The sequence below is a fragment of the Zonotrichia leucophrys genome, chromosome 1 (genome assembly GCF_028769735.1).
Source record: "Zonotrichia leucophrys gambelii isolate GWCS_2022_RI chromosome 1, RI_Zleu_2.0, whole genome shotgun sequence".
Classification (NCBI taxonomy): domain Eukaryota; kingdom Metazoa; phylum Chordata; class Aves; order Passeriformes; family Passerellidae; genus Zonotrichia; species Zonotrichia leucophrys.
The window spans coordinates 111020230-111044430 of record NC_088169.1 but is presented as its reverse complement, the minus strand read 5'-3'; the positions used below and the strand labels follow the sequence as shown (position 1 = coordinate 111044430).

Below are 24201 nucleotides of genomic sequence, written 5' to 3'. Positions count from 1 at the left end.
ATGAGGGCTGGCCCAGAGCAGATGCTCACCTGCCACAGGTTCAGGTTTTGGTATTTTGTATCTGCCACCCAAGGACAAATGCCACTGCAGTCAATGGAAATTTTGGTTGTTGAACCACATCCAGAAGATGATCCTGTGAAAAAACCACCCTGGGAAAGCAGAAACAGAGAGTAGTAACTATAATGAGTCAAGATTTACAAATTTCATACATAGGTTAAGGAACCGTCATAAAAAGTGCGACTTTGAGCGCACGTGAGGAGAATTTGTGTACAATATAATGGTGAAAGAATTTTGAATAACAACTTATTTGAAATGTCAAAAGTTTAAAAATGGATGTAACAATTCTTCATCACAAGAAAGATGAAAATACTTCAGTTCAAATACTATGCTGTGTCATTCAGCTGATAATCTGCAGTATCCTTCAACACTGTAACTGCTATTATTTCATTTAAATAGCATCATCCTCACTATTTAATTTTAAATCATGATTAGCAGGTCAAAAATTGTATGTTCATGCATAAAATTTATAGTATGTGGATTATGAAATAGTGGAAAATGCAACCAGTAAAAATCAGATCTTAACAGCAAAGTTGAATTGCTCTACATGCATTACAGTTATTAACAAAGTCTTTATTTTCACTGCATCTGCATTAGTATAAGCATGTTTGTCTTAGTAGGTTTTATATCTGCGCAAGTATATTTAAACGGGACACTTTACTGTTATGATTACTGTTCTAAAACCCAAATATTCTAATCCCTAATTAAATAGACTGTTTTGAACAACAGGAATGTGTTCTTTAAAATGTGGTCTTACATATCTGAATGTTCATAAACATTAATATTTAATATTCTGTTTTATTGTAGTTGTTAGAGGGGACAGTACATGCATTTTTATTCCTACTTATACATGAGAAACAGCCATATCTCTATATTGCATTCAGCAAAAAATGGTCTCATTCTTCAGGCACTGGCTATTACTGAGCATAGATCCAAAATATCCCTGTGAGAACACAAGAGATAAACTAACAGTGTGTTTGTTGGTGCTGGTGATGGAAAATGTTTATTTAGGCCCGACTTCAGAAGAATCCAGAATTTACCATCTTGTTTCTCTATCTCACCAAAGCACTCTGAAATGCTTTTTGTTGCTTGGCACTGAAGAAGTTGTGATCTTTGGATGCATCAAAGCAGATGTCCCAAACTGCTGCCTTTGGAAACCTAGGCCTTTGTTTGCTGTGGGGTTTGCTTGAGAGTGAGCATTATAGGGTTCCTGGGACCCTAGAATTAGTTTTTGTGTGAGGTTGAATGAATCAGTGTGGGGAAGTTGAGTGAGGAGAGGAACAGGTCTCCTCCTTAAGAGTGCAATACTTCCCCTGCTCATCAGTTTGTGCAAACTGGGTTATGCCCATAGGTTATATCAAAACCAAGGGACAGCATGGCAGTTCCTAGTCCTGCCTCTGAGGAACTGAAGGCACAGAAGGCACTGCCTGCCTCACACTTCAAGGCTGTGCCTTGAACCTTGAGTTCTTACGAGTCTCGTCTGTTTTCTCTTTGCTCCCAACTCGTGCGTGTTCGTGCGTTGGCTTTGCCGCGACGACGCCGGGACACCCTTGGCCAGGCCTGCACTACTCCGTGCCCTCCTGTCACTATGGGAATCAACCTTCCACCTACGGGGTGATGGCAGGTAAGGGGGCAAACCTCAGCTGGGTGAGCTGTCAGAGTGTGGGTCTGAGCCAGTTGTGCTTTAGAGGGATCAATCCAAGACAATCGTTTAAAGAAGATGGGATTTGGATTGAGGCGCTAGAAAAAGGGTTTGGAAATTAGTGCCCAGAGCTTCCCAAACCTCTGCATCTCTTGTGAAATCACTCCATATCTTATGTCTCCCTACAAGGCTGGGAAAGTCCTGCTCTTTTTGCCCACCTCTGGCCACTTCTGCTGGTGATTATCACTTTTTGAAGGGCCAGAAGTGACATACCCAGCACACCTGGGTGTGACCAGTACCTGGACTGATACAGCCCTGGCTGAAGCTATAAAATAAAATTATGGCATAATGAAGGGATAGGTGAATGCAGCAGACAGATCAGCCATGTGATCATAGATTTTTAAACTCATGAATGCATCCTGCTTATTCTTCCCTGTCCCAGGCTCAGAAAGAGTGAGGCACTTTTGCTCTATGCAAGTTTAAGTAGCAGTCAATGAGACAATTACATGAACCAAGTTAATATAACTCCCAGGAAACAACTAGGACTTGGAAATAATCCAAAATCAAACTCAGAATTTTATTTCATTTAAGAATTAAAGAAATGCTAGAGTAAATCAGCATAAATGTCTGCAGAGTTGGGCAGAATATAGGCTTCCATCATGGCATGCAAATTTTCAAATTCTTGTATTCCATCATGCATTTCTGTGCCTTTGAAAACATTCCTAGCATTGTCCAAGTCTCTGGGGAAATTTAATAAGTAATAATAAATTATATTGCTCAGAAATTAGTTTTCTTTAATTTCAAAAGAAATACCCTTTCATTCTTCTCCTTTCTTTTTTTTTTTTTTCTTATTTTCACCTTGTTTTCTTACTTTATTTTCTTAGGCATCAAGTCTGCAACTCCAGAGATGCTCTCAGCAAGTCTCTCCCAGACTCGTATCTTACAGACCTGCAGCATGCCTCACCCCAATGTGGTAAATGGTGTCAGCACCTTGCAAAGCAAGTCCTCCTCTTTTAAAGCATTTTTCATTATTTTTTGAGATTTTTTTTTGTGGTTATCCTGTGTGGAGTGTATTAAATAGTTCAATGGGGTCAGAATCTCCAACATTGATGGGAGTAATTGGGGCAGTAATGAAAAACCTAGCTCTAATAAATGGAGGCAGCAGTGGGAGGTTAATGAAGTTCTGAGTTCTTCTACACAGTTTTGTGTAGTTTAGAAAATTGGGAAAGATGACCTGAGAACCTGGAATTTAGTGGCTGCTCCAGATACACTGAGGAGTGTTAATATTTCTCCAATAATTCCCCCCATGCCTCCCTCAGGTCAGAGACTTTTTATCTCTGTGTACAATATCTAGGGAAAAATCAGCCCTCATTCTTAACTCCTTGTTAAGTCTGACATTTGGGAACAAAAGGTGGTGAAAAATAGTTCTGTTTTATCCTGGAGCAATTTCTTTTTCAAAGATCATTCTGAATGAGTTGTAGGGTTTTTTTGTTGGTGTTTTTTTTTCCCTTTGAGCTCTTACCTGTGTACTTTCCTCAAAGAAATTCTGTGCTGCAGCTAAGCCAAGAGTGTATCTTGTCTGAGCATCAAATGGCATCTGCATGGAAGTATTCTTTGTGCCAGAAAATAGAGACTGGCAAATTTTAAGTGGCTCAAAATGACACATATCCATTGATCTTGTTGTGCCCCTTAATTCCAGCTTAGAGCATGGATTTTTATTTGCGTAAGTTTTGACCATTTGCCTCTTATTTAAGTGCTTCACAGTTTGCTAAGTGATAGGATGGCTGTGGCTGGTGAAAGGGGCTGTTGATAGACTTCCATGCTAAGCTAAGATTGTATCTTGTCTGAGCATCAAATGTCATCTACATGGAAGTATTCTTTGTGCCAGAAAATAGAGACTGGCAAATTTTAAGTGACTCAAAATGACAGATCCATCACTCTTGTTGTGCCACTCAAGTTCAGCTTAGAGCATAGATTTTTATTTGTGTAAGTGTAGACCATTTGCCTCTTATTTAAGTGCTTCAGTTTGCTAAGTGATAGTGATAGTAAAAGGTTTTAAAATCATAAAATTCGGCAAATTAGAAAGAAGCTAGACTTAGTGGGGCCCTGGAAAAATGCTAAAAATAGACTTTGAAAATGTTAGGCTTTGTGTTTGCCAGATCATGTGAAATTGCACATGCGTAAGCAGTATATGATAAATGATATAATTGTTAGATGTGATGATTGTTTAGTAATTAAATATAATTATTGTTTAATCGTAAGAAGAATCATGAGAAACTATGTTAGAAGTTTGAGGAGGACCACGAGGAGCCTATGCTTGGATGAAATCTATGTATACAATAGAACAACAGAAGTTTAATAATTAACATGAAAGTTACATAACGATAGAATATAAAAAACATGTTCATCCTGAACCCAAGTTGAAGTCAGATTTGGGTTTGTATCCCTGACACCCACCATATAATGATTCTCATGATTATGTGTTTCTGAATGCCAGCAATAGGATGGCTGGTGAAAGGGGCTGTTGATAGGTTTCCATGTGCTGGGACAAAAGGAGAAAACACATCCTAGGAAACTCTAACTCCTGGATTCTCCCATGTGTATTATAGAATTAAAATTGCGGTCAGGGATGAGGAGGTGATGAGGGGAGGTTTTTCCAGTGCAGCAGCAGCGAAGCAGTGCCGTGAGCTCTCTCTCTTGGCGTTCCCAGGTGGCCTGACGCCCTGCCTGTACAAGTTCCCGGAGCACGCGCTGGGTGCCAGCTCCTGTGCCCTGGGCCACGGCTTCGCGGCCCTGCCCCAGCCCCTGCTCACCGAGGAGCCCGCGGAGTTCAAGCAGGAGTTCCGCAGGAAGAGCAAGCCCGCCGAGGAGCCCGTGGACATGGACTCCCCCGAGATCAGGGAGCTGGAGAAATTCGCCAACGAGTTCAAGCTGCGGAGAATCAAGCTGGGTATGTGCTTCATGTCCACGAACAAAAGGCTGGAAGAGTCCAGTGAAAGCACAGTTGTTTCTGTTTTACGGTCTGGCCTCTGCTGTTGTCTCATCATAACTCCAATCCTGCCTTGCCCTGAAAAACCTCCTCCATTCCTAGAAGACTTCTGTGGAATTAACGAACATCAACTTTTAGTTTGCAGAAAGGGACTTTAAACTTTCCTGCCCTTAAATTATTTGTGTTAAATGCAGAGAAATTTTTTTATGTTCAATAAATTCTATTCAGTGCCAGGTGCAATATTTTGCACAGCTCCAAATTATCTGTAACTTAGGGCAGATAGCCCTTGTCAGGGAAATTAATCCACAAACACCAGAGGTTTATGTCCAAAAAGGAGACAGAGGAGTCCTTTTACTTTATTTCAATAAAGGGAGAGGCCATGGGGCATTCCCCTGGCATCTCTCAAATTTTTGGAAGATGCAGCCTCCTTTTTATCCCAATTTCCCAGCCACATTTCCTTTCTCTCTTTCCCCATTGACTGAGGTACTTGAGAGGTACAGAATCCCTGATACACCTGACACTGAAGATTTCCCTCTAATGTATAACCCTCCCTTTTAATTTTTAATACTCATGGAATTTAGGGGTTTTTCTTCTCCATTGCTTCTTTCATCTTTCAATGTCTAATTTCGTTTATCAGCAAACCTAAAGTTTATTTGTAAAAGCAAATATCTTTTTCCATTCATCAATCAGTGAAATCCTTCCCATTGTTTCTTTTATCTCCCAGTGCTAGTTTTATCTACCAGCAGACCCACAGCTCGTTTGGAAAGACAAATCCACTATTCCTCTCACCCTCATAACCATCTAACCTCCCATATCCATTCTTTTCCCCATGGACTGTTTAATCTGATGGTCTGCTGTCATTTCAGTATACACTGAGTGACATCCATGGGAAATCCTTCACACCAGCAGGAAGCTTCTCTTCCTGGTTTATTTTTTTGTGCCATGACACTGTTGGAAAGCAATTGATATTTTTGTTGCTGTGGAATATCTGCTGAGGACAAAGGTGGGCTTTGCCCTGTTGTTCTTGACATTATCACTTATTGCATCAGAATTATAAGCAATCCTTTTATTTTATAAAACTAAAAAATGTATAAGGTTATATAAAATAATAATTATATAAAATGATAAGGTTATATGGGGTATGTGTGCACTATCTCAACAGCTAGAAAGCCAGTATGTTCCATTTGCAGTTTAAACAGAAATAAAAGAAGTTAGGGTTTAAAATACATAGCAAACTGGCCAATTTTCCTGTATATCCTTTATTTGATGTCAGCCACAGCAATGGGAAGTGTTTGCCAGGCCACACATAGTCAATCACTGCATCTTCATCTGGAATTTTTGAGGCAACAAAACTTTCTTTGGTGCAAGCAAATTACATGGAGCCTGTAGAATGGGAGAAATGCAATATGCACAGGAAAAATAATCTGAGTTTGAGCTTTACAGGACAAAACAGGTTGTGAGTCTGAGGGGCACAGGGTTAGTGGAGTAAAAAAGGAGGTTAAAAGGTGCCTCATGGGACACTGAGTGCCTAAAGAGATCCTGCCTTGTCCTGGCACCAGAGCAGAAAAGAAGGATGATGATCCAATCCCTCAGCCACGGCAGATCCACATTCTGAGAAATGAGCAGGGAGCTGTTGGTGCAAAGTCAGAGTCTGCAAGGAAACTGCAGCATCTCTCTGATGACTTCAGCTTGGATGTTTCAACAAATAACAGGATACCAGCAGTGCCTCTAGGGATTATTGCTCTTGCACCATCTACAGAAAGTCATGGTGTGTTTGTAACCTTCTCAAATCCCTAACCTGGAGTGTGAAACTCCCCTAAATCAGTGTCACACTGCACAGGAACCACCAGGACAGCGAGCAGGCTCTCAGTGAGCTCAGCTGGCCACAGAGACCTCTGCGGACGCTCAGCCTGCAGGCACTGCAGCACACACTGACCATGAGGGCCAGCAGCGAAGGGCTGGGCATCACAAGGAAAGTAAGCTCTCTAGAAAACTTCAAAGCTGCTTTTTCCTCTTTGTTTCTGGCAGGTTATACCCAAACCAACGTTGGAGAGGCCCTGGCTGCTGTGCATGGCTCCGAGTTCAGCCAGACGACGATTTGCCGCTTTGAGAACTTGCAGCTGAGCTTCAAGAACGCCTGCAAACTGAAATCCATCCTGTCCAAGTGGCTGGAGGAAGCAGAACAAGTGGGAGGTAGGGAGCTGAAACCCTCTAAATATTGATTTGCACTTCAAGAAGAATCCCATGTAAATATTTTAGGGCTATTATGTGTATTCTGCGGACTAAAGATTTTGTTTTACCAGCTTTAAATGCTGAGGCGTGCTTGTGTTAAAGTATAGTTATCTTTTTTTTTTTTTGGATGAGCATGGAGGGGAAAACTGAAATGCATGCAGAACTGAAACAGAATAGCAGAAATATCTCTTGGGCTGCTGGAAGAAATTTCTTCCAGTCCCATCCCAGAAAACCAGTTCCAGTCCTGTAGAGAGCCAGAGTAGGATCTGCAGGACAGCCCATTTAGCAGTGTACAGGGATTTTTCCACAAGCAAAGGCCTTTTGCTTCTAACCATTTCTGCCTATAACCATTTATGATTGGAGGTAAAACAATGACCAGCCATCCTAACAATGGAAGGATCCTGTGTGTGATGCTCCTCTTATTCAGCAGCACTTTCTCTTGTGCTTTCTTCTTCCTTCAAAGAAAGTGACTATTTTTTGTTTTCCAGTCCTGTGGAATGTAACTGCCAGCTTTTGTTGTTTGGCTGCTTCTTCTTTTTTTAATACAGCTTTGTATAATGAAAAAGTTGGGGTGAATGAACGGAAGAGGAAGCGCAGAACCACCATAAGGTAATAAATATTTAGGTTATTACAGGTAAGAAACAATTTTGGCTAAGATGCTTCTTTTTCTTCTGTCAAAATTGAAGTGCTCTTTTCTATTAATGAATATCTACATCCTGGGCTTCTAAAAGTTGCAATACTTGAAAATATTCTAGTGAAAAAAACCAGCATAACCCTCCAGAGCCCCAATTAATTTGAAAGTATTATATTTCATACTTTGCTCAAAACCTGTGAAGTTGTTAGTCAAAAGTAATGATGTTTCTATACTTCTGCCAGTTTTGTTAAACATTAAATATTGAAAAACTATAAATGTAGAATGCAGAAGACCCATAAACGAAAGACCAAGAGATGAACTAACTAGAACTGGAGCGGATGCTGTATTTCTGCAGCAAATACCTGCACCTCACTTCCAGAATAATGCATGAAGTGCCCTCTCGTGTCCAAAGAAATTACAGCTACTGCTGAAACTTCTGGATGCCTCCCAGTGGCACACAAGCATGCCACATATGCAGTTTTTCAGAGTATTTAACAGAAATTGGAAGCAAATTCTATCTGGAAATAAGAAAAAAATAACAGTATTAAATTATTCTGTTTAGTGAACCACTCACTTTTGATCACTGCTGACTGAGGAACAGATGAGGGCAGACATTTGGAGAATGTGATGGTGGCTAAAACAGCTGGCCATAATCTCTGTGATTTCTAGGAATACTCTAGTGCTGTCTCTATAATTAGTGAGATGCAAAACACACAGTGTGTCCCAAATCTAAGTGATGAAGCTCTTCCTCTCTGTAAACCCAAATGATTTGATACAACCAGGTAACACCACTGATGTGCATTTGCTGGGGCAGAAGGGTGGTCAGGCTTGTTCTAATTCCTTTGACCCCACTCATAACTAGTTAGTAGCTGTGTCTCCTAGATAATACCAAGAAGCACGAATATTTTATAATTAACACTGAAATTGCACTGAGCTTGATGCCATTTTTGCCTTTTAATCACCCCATGCCAAAATTCTGCACGATGTCACTCTGCTCGTACCAGTAGAGAACTACAGAGTATTTTTAATGCTTCCTTTATGTGAAGAAAGATTAAACAAACCAAGTCACTGCCTTCAGTGTTGTTACTTGATCTTTCTCTTGAACTAATGGTGAAAGCCTGAATGTACAGAAAAGTTTTTAAAGGTGAAATTTTCCCCCTGTTTCCAGCATCGCTGCCAAGGAAGCCCTGGAGAGGCACTTTGGAGAACAAAGTAAACCATCTTCTCAGGAAATCATGAGGATGGCTGAGGGGCTCAATCTTGAGAAGGAAGTCGTGAGAGTTTGGTTTTGCAATAGAAGACAAAGAGAAAAAAGAGTGAAGACCAGTTTACACCAGAATGCCTTCAGTTCTATTATCAAGGAGCACCACGAATGCCGGTGAAGCTTTTCCACGTACACATGTGGATTTCTGGTTTGCTTTTTGTAAATATTGTAAATACTGTGTTGTTAAAAAAGAGGAAAATCAGTAAACCCCTCATTCCTCCTCCATGCTACCAGCAGCTGTAGCATGGGAAGGATTTTGCTGTCATTAATTAAGGCACTGTGAGCTCACCAGGACAGAGGTGTCACACTGCTCCTACTGCATGCTGTGTCTCAGCCCAATATTGTAAAGCAGAAGTGGCTTGGATAATGCTTGTTATCAAAGGTAATTCTTGCTAATTTGTTATGTGCCTCAAAGTTTGTTTTGGGTAGGCTTAGCTATAAAAACAGGAATACAGTTTATCTGACCTCAGGACTTTGTGGCCTGAGGGGAAGAAAAAGGGTTTTATTACATTGGTCTTTCTCTGCATTGTACTTTCTTCTGATTAAAACCATGTGTGGACATACTTACACCAGAGGTGGTGTGTTAAGCTGAAAAAGTACACAAAATAAGAATTTATTGCACTGCACATTCCCTCTCTATTACACCCCACTAATTGAAAATAATCCCTTATTTGTCATCCTCCTGCCTCGAGATAATCGAGGGGAAAAAAAACCCAGTGCCAGAGCTCCACCTATCAGGGAGGCACTGAGAAAACTGAATTAATGACTGTAGTACTCACCAGGGATAGATTATCCAGCCATCTCATCAGCCCTGCTCATTGTTATGGGAATTAGCCCATTACCATATAAGTATTTTGACTGTTTTCCCAGGACTGAAATTAAGTGAGTACACGCAAGTAGTCCTGGCCAGATGCATTTTATTTTTCCATAAAACAAACCTGATGATTTAGAAAATGTCTCTATAATAGGCCCACAGAAAGCCAGAGGAGTTTAATGTTCAAGACCACTTAGAAGCAGCATGTACAAGTTAAGTGCTCACTCTCCAGTGCACATTAAATTATCTCTGATACTTATTACAGTGACCGTAAGCATATTCACCAATGGAAATCAGGCTCCTGGATTTCTAAAAATCCACATTTTTATGGATGAATGCACCACTCTAAGCCCTTAACTGAGAAGAAAACTTCAATTGAATAACTCAAAGGGGACAAACTGTGGCTGTGTGCTCCCTTCAGGCTGCTTTCATCACTAGCATAGCTCATTGCTATAGCAGAGACCAAGGTGCATACTTTTATCCACCGCAGGTTACCAGCAGGTCATGAACTTCACAAAAAAAGTTCAGCTGAGAGGATCAGCACTCAGCAAAGGTGGTGGCATGCATTGGTGTGTCTTTCATGTGATGTGGTCAAATGTTATGTGTGTTGAAATCACTATCTGGTATATATAGAACTTTATTTATATTCTAAATTATTTTCTTAATTATAAAAGGTTTCCTAGAAATGCTATCAGCCTGTACTTCCCAGCCTCCTCATCCAATAAAGTATTCCTATACTTTTGGCACTCCAGGCAATGGTTTGTATCTCTCTTTGGTAACACTTTACTCTTTTTTAGCTGTGTGTCATTCTGAGATGTATTTTAGAATGCTCTCACAGATAGTTCCAGAGCAGCCTCACAGTAACATGGTGGTCTCTTGCCACTCAAAAAGTCTCACAAGTGACAGCTAATTGCAGCAACAGAGTAAAATAAAATGAAAGGTGACACATAACAAAATTATGTCTTGCAAAGGAATGACAAAAGGCCAACTGGGAGAAGCAACCACCATTTAAACCCACCTACCTGCTGCCACAGAAATACAAACAAATTAGGATTATTTAAAGAAGAAAAGCTAGATGAAATCAATTTCAATGGCTGCAGCTGGTGCTTTACTTACAGAAAATGGCAATTCATTTTTTTTTCTCTAGGAACAACTTAATTACCACCAATTACTCTTGATTAGGGTGGGGGGAGGACCCAACCTGCATATAAGGCACGATTTTCAAGGAGCAGCTCTATGAACTTGCAGTTTAGCTGGCCATTCAGCCAAGCTGGGCTGTTTTTGAGATATTTGTGTGGTTTTTTTCCTTGCATTTCTTTTCCCATGGTAACTTTAGTGTGTTAAAACCACACTAGAGGGCAAAACAAGGTGTTACCACTTTAAATCTTAGGTTTAGCTGTCCCTGAAGAACTGTGATGCCCTCGTGTGAGGGACAAAACTGACCAAGCACGGGCCAAGCTGCTGAGCAAAGGTAAGGTGAATAACTTAAGTTACTCTCTTCTAGATGTAATGTGTGAGCATTGAATGCTTTTATTATAGTGCTTAGACAAGTAGTGATCATTTATGATCCAAAATTGTTCTCAAAACTAATATTTAAAGTTAGTTTATCAATGTGATCAGTTGCATCTTAGCAATAGAGTCTGCTCAGTTATGGACTGTACTAAAAAGCCGATGGAGGCAGGCTGTACATAATATAAGAACTAGGGAGTAAATAGAGGAAGATGGAAAGAAGCTTTAAACAAAACAAAATGATGTTTTTTAACATGCTTGGGGAAAAAATATCAGTGGAAAAAAACATGGGGGGTGCCAGAAATTCCTTTGTATGTAGGAGTTCTCAGCTGAGCAAGCCACTTAGAGCTGGTGTGTGTAGAATTTGCACAGGGCTCTGGATGTACCTCATTTTTGAAACCGAGATTAGAAGAGTATTAAGGGAGGAAGCATCATTGATGCTCATTGTGTTCTCATTGCTGCCCTGGGAATTGCTTCTGGGCACTTGAGGAATAAGGTTCTGGGTAGAGCCATTTTTAGGTGTGGGCACAACTGTGTCATTGCTCCCAGATGGAGACAGATCCAGCTTCTATTTAGGTGTTAGCAAGGATAAAGGAGGGTAAGGATTGAGTGGTTTCACTGGGTTTTTTTAATCACTTTTAGTGTGATTTAAAAGGAATTTCTATCTAAGCAGGACGTGCAATTTTTTTAGCCTGATCCAACATACTGACCATAACTACAGACACATAACAAGCCTGCAAACACACACACTTCCCACTCTGCTACCCAAAGATTTTTACACAGATTAGAGCTGCAGGATTGAAAAGGTAACTTGTAACAAACCACAGGATTGATACTGACACCAGCCCTAGTTCAACAGTTATAATGGCACCAAAAAAGCAATACCTTTCTTCCTGTTCCTCAAAAACCCAGAGGAAAAAACTCATTATGGAATTAAGCCAAATTTTGACAGTTATTAAAAATCAACTTCACACCTCATTCAGCAAGGACACAAGCCTTGGTGTTCAACCAAACTACAAAAAATCACTAACATTTTATCCTTGTGTTTATATTATGATTTCTCTTTCAATACCACAGAGCAGTACTTGGGCATGAGATTCCAGACAAGGGAATGCAAACTTGAACAAGTCTTTACTGAATATTAAATCAAAGGCCCACGAGCAACTACAATAAATATGATAGTGCTTTACCAAAGCAAGTCAAAGGAGTATTTATCAGAGCTCACAAAGAAAGTCCAGTTAAGAGACAGATGTGTAAGAGTAACCCTACAGAGGACAAAGCCATTGTGGGATAAAAAGCCTTTTATTAGATTTTTACAAAATAACTTGTAAAAAAAAAATCACCCCATATTGGATATATGCAATATATTAACTCACACATTCCTACCCACTACCTGACAGATTCAGTTTTGCATTATTTCTTTGAAAGAACACCTGCAATTCTAGGCCTAAAACCTGAGGAAGGCTCTCCTGTGAGTTCTCTTTGCTGACTTCAGTCCTAAACAGTAGATGGTGCAACAGCAGCAGATTCACTGAGGTTTCCTGCTGCACTTTGCCTTGCAGCAAAGTCTCTTTATGAGGTTTGTTCCCCTCCAGTTTTCCTGTTTTGCTTTTGGGAGGTATTTTGATTTTCTCTTTTAAAGCCAAGATGATTGCTGTTTCTGTTCAATGAGCAGCACCACTGAATCAGCACTGAGGGGTAAATATCTCCAGCAGAGTCAGGGCTGAGGAATATCACACCATCCAGGAAGTAACAGCTGGGAACTGCATTCTCATTTTGCCTATTTCCAGTATCAACAGTTCTTATTCCTTATCACAATGCATACTCCACTTAAAGCTAGAATTGTGTTGATGCAGTTCAGAGACCATAGAAAAACCTTCACAGAAACCAGAATGCTTTTATTATAGTGTTTAGACAAGTAGTTATCATTTATGATCCAAAATTGTTCTCAAAACTAATATTTAGATTTAGTTTATCAATGTGATCAGTTGCATCTTAGCAAACAATACAATTATGCAGTTATCTTCCATTAAGAAGTACTGTAAAATATATACAAATGTTGCTTCAGGCAAATGTCCTTTTTTCAAGTGCACGAACTGCATTTCTGAATGAGTGCATCTCTCCACTTCAGCACCGAGTCCCATCAGGTGTACAGAGAGGTCTCACCCAAGCATTGTGTAAAACCATCTTAATTATTAAGTTTACTCACCTTTCCAAGACTCCTTCTGAAAGAAAATCACAAAGGTACAAGATTTATATACATAAAGGCACAGCAATTCTGTTGAAACCAGCTATGTTACAGTACAATAGAGTTCAATCAGTGCCTTTCATGCAACAAATTTCACTAACACATGTAACTCCTCTTCCAGAAGAAAAATTAACTGCACAAGGAGTGTATCCTTCCCTTCTGGTAAGAAGAATAACAAGCTATTTTTTCATCAGCTTAAAAGGAATTTTGAAGAAATACATAAAATGCTTTTTCTTTCTGCCTAAATTAGCTAGACATTCAAAGCTATTTCTCATGGAAAAAAAAGTTTCCAACTAAGAGCCAAGGTGAAGTTTCATTTGTGCTAAGAGATGGCAGACTAAATGTTTGTCTAATGATACTTTTGTAAAAATGATAAATATTACAGAGGTGCTGTCCTAGGAAAGGGCATGACCTGCCACTGAATAGCCAGTTCTAGAGACAGATCAGGAACAGAGATGGAAGAAAACTTGGAATCCAAAGGACAGCTCTGGATTGGGTGTAAGTGAATTTATTGTTAGAACTACACCCCTGAGTCAAAAAGGCTCCATGCGATGGACAAAAAAAAAGAAGTACTTTTCTCTGCAAATTCATCTTCAAGTCGGCATTTCCGAGACTTCAGGGTTCTGCTGGAAATGAGTTGCATTGAAAGAGTATTTGCACTTTGCACGTGTGTGTAGGGCTGGGCCCCAGCAGCAGAGGCTGAGCTGGCTCGGTTAATCCACGCCCAGGGCTTTGAGCTGGCGCTCGATCTCCTCGTCCGAGATGGTGGCGGCGCTCGAGGCCGACGCCGAGGGCAAACCGCGCGCGGCTGAGGGAGCTTTGGCCATCTGCAAGGACACAGGTTCAGCACAACAATCAGGTTATGACACGCTGACTTTTAGAATAAACTGTGTTTCAAAAATGGAATGTGGGGGGAAACAACAACAGCCATACCTTGCCAGAGATTTCAATCCCGATCTCGTCAAGCACTTGGTTAACAATATCTTGGGTTTCTTCCTCTTCATCAGAAGCATCAAAAATGTCATCCAGAGTATCATTAACTTAGAAGAAAGAAAACAAAAAATCCAGATTGCACTAAGCAAAAAGGTGACTAACATGACCTAGTATCATCTTTCCCTCCCAGAACACAGCAGTAATAGCACGGTGTGAGATGGCAGCAGAAGGCACCTGGGTGTGAGAGGCTTCCTTAGCTCTGCCTTGCAAAGCCTGTGAGCACAGCCAGGGCAACAACAGGGTAAGGCATGGCTGGATTTTTTTATAAAAAGGTTCAGTTCCACCTAAAGAGTTCAGCTGCTCTATATCCCCCCACATTCGATTTCAAAATTTCTGCAAAATACCTATGGTTTCATAAAAATCTCCTTCCTCTCTTCCTCCTCCAAGTACATTGCAAAGTTGTTAACTACTCAGATGACTTGTGTGCAGCTGAGGTGTTTCCATCTTGGTTTGAGTCCATGCTACTTAATGTGACCAACAGGGCAGGGATTGGGATGGGGAGAAGACTCTGAGCAACACAGTGCTGACAGTGAGCACATACATGCAGGAACAAGGAACTTGCTGCCTCCCCAAAAAGTATTTGTGGCTTAATTTAAGAAAAATGAGACAGAACCATATCATACCACCATGTGCAGAAAGCTGAGATTATCAGTATCTAAATTAAGGCACAATTTCAAGTCTTTCTACCAGTTATGCCATCAAGGCCTTGAATGGGTCTCAAACCTTCTTTCCCCCCCAGAATGTTCCTTCTAAAAATATGATGAATATTTTGCAGAACATGGGAAGGAATGGATTCTAGATTTAATACCTAGAGCTTCTAAGAAGTCTAAGGCTCAGCTTTCCTACTCAGACATACATTGTTTTGTCTGCTCTACATTTTTGCTGTCAGTCTCATTGACTACAGAAATAAATTTCAAACTGCCAAGAGCAACCAGCTGTCCCCTGCAGTGCAGAACTTACTCATCTCTTCAGTCATGTCCATCTTCATGTTTTCCTTCTGGAAATTCTGCATAGTTTGTAGTGTCTTTTGTGGATCCATTTTCTTATTAACTGCTTGCATTGTCTATTAATATGGAAAAAACTCTTAAATCATACAATGAGACATTAGTAAATATCAGTGCATTCATTAAGAAAAATGCTTTAATCCAAATTTTACTTTACTTGTCTCTCTACATCCCATAAGAACATTAGATAAGTATCAATAGTACGGCCTGCACTTAGTAAGAAATATTGCTATTTAGTGTCCTAATAGACAGACTCTTAATTTGCCCATCTTTCTGGCACCATGACCTTCCCCTGGCCTTGTATTAGGAAAAATCCAACTGATCTCAATGAAAAGAATGGAGAACATTTCCTAACTTGAAGGCTACACACATTAAAGAAATAAATGGCTGCAGCTTCTTATTCAGAAAGGAGAATTTATTTGAACCAGCACTGGAGGACAGGCCTTAAATTGTTTCTTGATGTTACAATTTAATGGAAAAATTACTTTTCTCTGGAAAGAAAATATCCAAGTGTTGAGGAAGTACTTGTTTAGGGTGCACCTGTGTGATGGGTGAAGATCTTGCTGTGACACTGAAATAAACTTCACCCATTTTACTGCCTTTGTGGGCACTGCTATGGGGTACTTCCCTCTTTCCTAAAAAGCAAGTTACTGTGGGATATCAGATTCTAAATACAGATATAAGCAATTCAAATGTAAAATTTAACCATCTTTGATAAGAGAAAAGACTTGGTTAATTAAAAAAGATGGAATGAAGCCACTACAGGCTTCACAGGAGGGCTTCTGCCTTCATGTCTGAGTTTCTTCAAGGTGATAATGTTCTATGATACTAATGTTGAATTTCCAAGACAGTGCTCATGGTTGCATTATTTGAATTTAAGAAGTTGTTCTGGACTTGGAAGGTGTTGGTATAAATGGATGTCAAAAATATCTGCACTGATAGAGAGTTTACAGATCTTCAGAAAATAAGGGTCAGATATATGAATAAAATAAACAGGCAACTTAACTGGACGTTACCACCAGTTCAAAATTAGCAAAATATATGCTATGAAGTATACTGAAAGTATACATACTTGAAAGCTTTGCATTCACATATTTGCCTTGCTTGTTAAGGCAACTGGTCCCACACATTCTTCACTGATGGTTTTATGAGATTAACAATAGTTTAAGCTTCCCACATTGATAAAGCAAAATATTCACTTTAAAAGTGATGAAAAGAATTTAAGACCTTTTCTCCAATACTGTTACACAAATAGTACATATAATTATCTGCTGTTAAAAAATATTTTTAGATTTTTTTTCCTACTGACCTAATCTTCCTAACTACTCCAGTGACTTTAGTTTTGAGAAATTTAATCTAAGATCTATCACAGATAAAAACAAGTCACCCACGTAATAATTAAAAAGCAGGACTAACTTGTTCACGAGTGCTGTTGTAAGAATACAGAGCAAGGAGCTGAACCTGATCAGTCAGACAAGTCCAATGTGTAAATTTGCTGCAGAGCCACAGCTCTGTGTCAGTGGCTGGCTGGAATCTGCCCTCATGCTGTGTCTGAAAGGCACCTGCCCACCAAGCCTTTGTGGCAATTCCTTTCTGCACCGAGTTGCATTGCTGGGTTTAACTGGATTTAACTTGGACTGGGATCAAAGCCCAGCTTGGCCTACAGTGATGCACAATAATTCTGCTTCCTGCACCTTGAGCTGAACAGTGCTCCTTGTCAAAAGCCAAATCCCTCTTAATTAATTCAGGGAAATAAGGGAAAGTTCACACCTAACTCGGAAAATTGAGATTTTTCACTCTTTCATGAGATGAGATTTGGGAGGAAACTTAATGCAATACTCTTTCCTGAGAGAGCACAGAGAGAATGACAGCAAACTCCAGATTAGATTTGTTTAGGAATTTTAGATCCAAAGCAATAACCTACTTTCTTCAAAAGCCATAAAGCTATTGTGACACAGTGCCTTGATTTCTAGACAAATCATGCCCTACTTTTTCCCAGTAAAAACTGCTTGTGACAATAAATACAGGCAAGGCACTGTAGCAGCAGGGTTTAGGGTTTTTTAATGTACTAAAAGAATTCATTCACTGGCATTAGTTTATTTTTGTCATGTAAACATTTGACAGATGTCTAGACCAAGCAAGTATGTAGGTTCTATATGGATAGTTTGACCAAACAAAAATGTAACAATATAAACCCAAGTGAGTTTTAGTACTGCAATTACCAAAAATTACCCAAAATAACAGAATTTTTGCAACCATATGCTGCCTGTGAATATAGAACAGAATATCTTGTGGTGCCTTACTTTTGCTGTGGCTGACATAGCTCCTGCCATCTTCATCTGGGAGTTCATGACCTTGGTTTGGGTGGACATGGAGGTGACTTTGGAGCTCACAGCATAGGTTCTGTTCTTCTGCTTCCGCAGCTGCACCAGCTGCTTTGCCAGCACTTTGCAGGCCTCTTTGTTGCCAGTCTTAGCCATTTTCTTGATTTCCAATTCCTGTGAAAAAAGGGGTGAGATTAACTCCACAGAATTTCCATTCGCGCACAGACTATAATTAAGCCTTGCCACTAATAATTAAATTAAAAATTAACTATCCTCTTGAATCTTTTAAGACATTTAATTTATATAAATAGCTCCTTGCTTTTTTAACAAGGCTGTTTAGCAGAATCAATGTCATGCTGGTATGATTTGACCACAAGGAAAAAACTCAATGAGACTGAATTATAGTGTGGTAGCACACAGTTCCCCCAAAGACTTAAATTTCTGCATGATGTCACATTCACTTCTGTGTGCACATTCAATTCCATATCTGGATAAGCAGCCACACTTCAAAAAAAAAGCCCCAAAAAGTGAAGGAATTATGATGTCCAGTCACCTACTGGTGCCATGACTCTAATCAAGTTTGATTTCATGTAATCAAACAACATCACTCATGTAAGAAATTGAGAGCTCTTTTCAACTTTTTTTCAACCTCAAGAGAACCTCACAGCCTCTTTGGGGAAGGAGTAGATAAAGTTAGATGACCAACAATGATGTTAATTAGATAACCAATAAAGTTAGACGACCAATAATTATAGGCTCTTCACCCTTATAATTTCACTGGACTTAGATAATAATAAAAATAGCATAATTTAACATGTGCTTGTGCTGTAAGAAAGACACTTCTGTCTTAGAAAACCAAACCCCAATCTGTCAATTCAAAGAGAAATAACAATCTGTTTAGCCCAGAGGTACCAGGAAAAAGCCTGGCACCAATAATCTTGTCAGCTGGGACTCTTCAAAGTGTGCCTTCTGATTTGTGACTTGGTAATGTAAAAATTGCAACAACTTTTTCCTTTACAGCCTTTTTAAGCAGGTCGTGCCACAGTGGCTCAGTTTTCTGTAGATGTCCATTTGTCCATTTTGATTTTTACCATTAAGGAAAAGCAGCTTTTCAAGACCAGCTTTCTCCTGGATTTTTCAGGATAATATGCCTGGGGCAGGTATGCAGTTGCTTCACTTTATGTGCACTGGTAATCCAGAAAAATGCACTTAAAAGAAGCTATGAAAAGATAAATTCTAGTCCCCAGGACATGCAGAACAGTCACCTTTAAAGGCAGATGTAAACTGGCCCAGAAAAGATCACAGTTAAGTTTATTCCAGAGACGGCTCTGGCACAAAATCCCCTCTGCAGAGTCACAATTTCTAAAGGGTGTGTCATACACACTATTTTTAATCCAGGAAGGTACAGAGTGGCAGTGAAGCAGCATGAGGCTGTTCAAACCTTAAGAGGCCTGAAATAGAAGTAAAGCTGTGCTCTTTGAAAGTAGTTCACAGAAGCCACAAAAATTCCTATAACATCACCAGAATATTATTTCCCTTTTTTTATTGTATCTAAAGTATTGTGAAGGTGGAGAGATTAGTCTGCAACCCAGATTTTAACAGCAAATGTTTGAAAATAGGGATTTTCTCAGTAAGTTGAAAAACCTACATAGCTTTTATAACCTGATTTTTTTCAAAGCAAAATACAAACCATTGCTAAATCACTGCAGATAATCCACCTGCAGAAATCAAACCCTATATACAGATTATTTTATTTCTAATTAAAAAGAATTTGGGTCAATTTGGTGTACATTATCTGCTTTTGAGAGGTCTGGGGCAAGCTTATTGAAGGCAGTCCTGTTCTTCTGGGGAAAAAAATCAAAATTCCTATAGTTATATCAGGTTACTGAACTGAAACAGAACTGTCTGCATACATTAAGGCATTTTTAGCTGTAGAAATAATATAACTGCATAACTTGGTTTTCTCAGAGTAGTACCTTAAAATTAAGGGGGGAAAAAAAGTTCTTTCTAGAGAAAGCACATAATGAAATGTTTTGTGATTGACTGATAAGCCCCTGATCCTTCTTCACCTGATCTGACACTGAAAATGAATATTTATTGTGCACTGCTACTCTCATTCCAGCAGCAAATTTTAACTTTTTCAAAGACATATTTCCCTGCTCCTTTCTTCTCCTCAGAAATCCAACATTTCTGAAACCACTTAGTGTGGTAAGTAATCAACACTTCAGCCTGAATAGTCACTAAAATTAAACTTATTTCCATATTTGGAATATTTCATACTGGAAAAAATGCCTTATTTATGAGCAACCTACTATATTCTACATGTCCAAGTCTTTCAGAAACAGTTTCTCTGATCTTTATTATTCCCAGCTCTTGGTATTCATGCAACCTGCTGCCACAAACCACCACCTCAATAGCTGCTGGAACGGGCTGGATTTGCACAGCTTTTCCCACAGTGTGAGCATTCTTCATGCATCAAACCCCACCATCTGGCACATCCATTTCTCCTCTTAGAGCACCACACAGGTGCAGCATTCAGCCACTGAGTGCTTGAAAGCTCACACACACAGTGAGTTCTGAATACATCTTAATTTAGGCAAACAGTGCTACTATTATCAGCTAATTTTAGGGAAGTTCTGTCTGAATGAAAAGAACAGCTCTAGGGGTTTTCATGATATCCTGTGGTTTTCCAAGTACTCTCTCCCACTGGACAGTCATGGTAACACATGATAGCACTTCTACTTTTAATTTTTCCACAAGACAAATGATTTACAAATATTTTAAAAAAAACCTCTGAAGGACAGAGAATGCTGGGAATTGTAGGGAAAACCCACTGTGGTTATTTTATCTAAACACATTGTTTCAGGATTTTCCTATGTCAAAGGCTGAGAATCACTTTTAGGCAATAAATATTTTCCAACACAATTTTAGCTGAGAAATGAAAAGGGGAAGACAACTGTTTTTTAATATTTCATTATTATACGTTGACTGGTATCTTTAAAATCTTGCAAGTTTTTTATTGCATGTGTGTGTTTTAAAGAGCAAAATAAAGTTTCCTGTCATACTTACCAGTTGTTTCTCCTGTTTTTCAAGTGCTGCTCTATCTCTGCTTATAGCCCTCTGTGTACCTCTTAACTCTCGATTTTGCTCCTTTATTATATCTGGAAAGAAAACATTGATAGCTGGGCAAAGTTTTTCAACATTCCATGAACATCTGCTAAGCACCCTGCAGAGTGAAGTGTCAACATTTCAGATACAGAAAATATTAGCAAAATACAATTTGGTGTATGCAACATCATTGTGTCAGCAGTGTGGGCTGTATCCTGTTGAAAACAAAGCTGTTTTACCTTTACTTAGAATGTTACTTTGCACCATAACCACAGCAAGAGCCTTTATCCCACAGTAAGACATCTGTACACACATTTTCCAGCACTAACTCAGCCATATCTAGGTCAGGGCCATCCCATTGCTTTTCCCCAGCCAGGCCTGACTGCAACAGGTAGGGCAGCTGAAGAAGCCTTGAGTTATGAGCTCTCAGATCAGGTGAGGAGCTCCATAAAACAGTGACAATAATTCCAGCTGCAGGTCCTGGATCCTGCTCTTCTCTGTCCTTATTCTGCTCTGGGGGACCTTCTTCTCCTCCACATTTGTGCAGCCCTTATTCAAGTCAGTCTATAAAGCAACTTTTCAATTAGGAGATGCTTAACAATAGTAAGGTAGGAAAGTGCAGGCCTTTACAACAAATTTCAGTTTACTGACCACTGACATAGCGAGCAAAGCTTGAACAGTCTGTCAGGTGAAACTTACAGGAGTTGTGTGCACTGTGCTATTAAAAATTATATACTGATAACATCCTCTTATTAAAGCAAGTATTATTTACAGTCTAGGCATCAATCATGCCAGCTGCAGCTAACTTTTGATAGGATTTACAGCACGTGCTTGGGTGTGATTCACTGGGGTATGTGACTCAGCATCCTCTGGCCTCAGCTGAGGGAAGCGTTGTTATGGAAGAGAGATTCAGCTACTCCTGTATCTGCACTTTGGGTGGGAGTCTGAAAGGAGCAGACTGTCACATGAACTTTCTTTAGAGCTCATGATGGATAAATTCTGGAATCACAGGCCACCTTCTCATTTTTTAAGGTTTGAGGCAATTTTTCTACAAACAGCAAGAAGCATTTGCATTCTTCATTCCTAAAGCCAGACATACTGTAAAACATCTATTGGTGAAATTATGTCAGCATTAATAGGTTTTAATCAGAAAAAAATCCCAAACCTTTAGTGGCATTTTAAAGACAGAATATACATTTCCTCTTCCAACCTTGCTGGACATTGCCCAGTTCTTGGGCAAAGAAATATATATTAAAAAAACCCAGTGTGGAAATGACACCTGTTTTTACAATGCTACTACTGCTGTGAGTAGTACAGAAAAAGCATCCTTGGGAGATGCAGACTTTTCAGTGGACAGTAACTAAGAACTAAAAGATGACATGGGATATAACTGCATTCTTCACACTGGCAAAACAGCAGAGAAAATCATTCTGAAAATGCTACAGGCAAGTAATTTTGAAGGTAGATAAATGTATATTACTTGCACAGCTGCACTTGGTGAAATTGAAAGAAAAAGCTTAATAGCTACATACAAGTCTGGCTTTCCTAAATACACTAGTTTAAAAAAAATCCTTAGTATAGTGAGCTGGAGAGGTGGGAACTTCAAGGTGACAGCAAACAAGAACAGTACTTAGGACACAATAAGGGCAAGCACAATGCTTATTTCTGTAGTTTCTAATCCCCCACAGTGGCTTCAACTAAGGATGGCAATAAACTGAGAACAACTATCTGCAGTTACAGGCTATTTAATTTGTTTTTAGAAGTGAAGGCCAAGATGAGAACTTGGTTCTTGTTTGTTTCTGATAACCGAGGAAATTCCCAGCTGCTAGAGCAGACAGAACACGACAGGTTATTCAGAGATAAATCCTATGCCATTAGCCACTCCTGTGTGTCACGGTGTCGTCACACACACACCAGGGCAAGGAGGAAGCATTCCTTAAAACAGGCTGGACAAGAGACATCCAGCAGGGCTTTTCCTGGCTCCTGCAATCCTTCCTTGGTCACGGCAGCTTAATGCCAGCTCCCCTTCTCAGGCGCTGCATCCAAACTGGGAAGAGCCAGGTGGGAGCTGTGCGTGTTCCCTGCTGTGCCACACAATTGGATGATGTGCAGCGTCATTTTCTGCGAGCCCTTTTCAAACGCCGACCCACCACCAGCTCTGACACGGGGCACCCAACACACCGAGAGCCAAACCTGGGCCATGACAACGCGGAGAGCCGAGCATCGCCCAGCGGCCTGCTGGGCAGCTAAGCCGTCCTTTATTTGAGGGGCTTTATTTGAGGATGGGCGATTTATTTGACTCCTGCTGAAGTTTAAGCGTTTTGGTACCAGCCTGGCCACAAAGAACCAACACCAAGTTGTTTGCACAGCGGCGCGGAGCCCAGGGCCGGGCGGCGGCGGCTCCTGCAGCCTGGCCGTGGCTCCCGCACACGGCACCGCTCGCGTCCCGGCTCCCCTGGGCCCCAGCAACTCCTGCCGGGCCTGTTCTGCGTCCCTCGCTGTTTTGTGCTCCTCCTCCTGCCTCACCCACGGCCCGGGACGGCCGGGCCCGGCTCCCACCCCTCCCGGAGTGCCAGGGCCGGCCCGGCCCGGGGGCTCTCCCAGAGCGCCGCCGGTGAGTCACGGCGGCCGGGCCGGGGCCTCCCGTTCCGCTCCGCTCCTGCTCCGCTCCCCGGAGCTCCAGCTCCGCCGGGACGCGGGGCCGAGGCCGCGATCTCCGCCCGGCTCCCGCTGCCCCGGAGCCCCGGCCGGGACCAGCCCCGCGCCCGGGGCCGTGCGGGGGCTGGGGGCGGCCGCTGCCGGCGGCGCGGCGGGGCCTCCCCGGGCGCCCACTCACCGTCCACGGTCTTCTTCTTGAAGAGCGAGGCCATGGCGGCAGCCGGACCCCCGCAGCCGCCTCGGCGGGCTCCTGTCGCCTCCTGCTCCGGTGACCAGGAAGCGGCCGGGCCGCGATCGCCCGCCCGGCTCCGCCTCCCGGCGCCGAGGGGCGGGCGGGGGCCGGGCCGGGGCTCCGCGCTGTGCCCGCCCATCCTGCGGGCCGGGCCGGGCTGGCCCCGGGGGACGCGGCTGGCGTGGGCTGGGGAGAGACCGTGGGCACGTCTTCGCTTCCTCTCTGTGGGGATTTTCTGTCTGTCCGTCCTGGTTTGGCCTCCCCGAGCTGCGGGAGAAGCGCCGAGGGACGGACCCGGCTGTCCTAAGGGCGAGCCAGGACGGGCGGGGATGTCCCGGCTCCCCGCTCCGTGCCTGGGGTTCTCTTCTTGTAATGAGAGAAATTCTCTCTTTAAAGAGAGTAATTTACTTCTTGCAATCTCTAAAGGTTAAAATGAAAACATATCAGAAGTTAATTCGGCAGCGTGGCGCTCTCCGGGCTCGCCGCTTGGTTT

The 24201-nt window shown here is 41.3% G+C and overlaps 2 protein-coding genes across 6 annotated transcripts in view; one reads left to right on the top strand and one right to left on the bottom strand.

Annotated features, from left to right (window-relative positions):
* Positions 1-10335, top strand: part of POU1F1 (POU class 1 homeobox 1) — a 134844-nt gene extending 124509 nt beyond the window's left edge. For 4 of the 5 annotated variants that reach the window (XM_064703591.1, XM_064703578.1, XM_064703585.1 and 1 more), the window contains 6 exons: positions 1616-1681; positions 2584-2697; positions 4410-4649; positions 6717-6881; positions 7469-7529; positions 8723-10335. In XM_064703591.1, coding sequence (XP_064559661.1) covers positions 1616-1681; positions 2584-2697; positions 4410-4649; positions 6717-6881; positions 7469-7529; positions 8723-8936 — 860 coding nt within the window. In that variant the 3' untranslated portion in view covers positions 8937-10335. Of the gene's footprint in view, positions 1-1531; positions 1682-2583; positions 2698-4409; positions 4650-6716; positions 6882-7468; positions 7530-8722 lie in introns of all 5 variants that reach the window. The other variant, XM_064703562.1, reaches the window with a different exon arrangement.
* A 2089-nt stretch (positions 10336-12424) lies between these two features.
* Positions 12425-23803, bottom strand: CHMP2B (charged multivesicular body protein 2B). Its single transcript, XM_064727066.1, has 6 exons — positions 23655-23803; positions 20780-20871; positions 17690-17884; positions 15343-15445; positions 14323-14429; positions 12425-14216 (listed from the first exon to the last, which is right to left on the bottom strand). Exons 1-6 carry the CDS (start codon positions 23686-23688, stop codon positions 14103-14105), a joined length of 645 nt encoding a protein of 214 aa, XP_064583136.1. The 5' UTR covers positions 23689-23803; the 3' UTR covers positions 12425-14102.
* Positions 23804-24201: the final 398 nt, after the last annotated feature.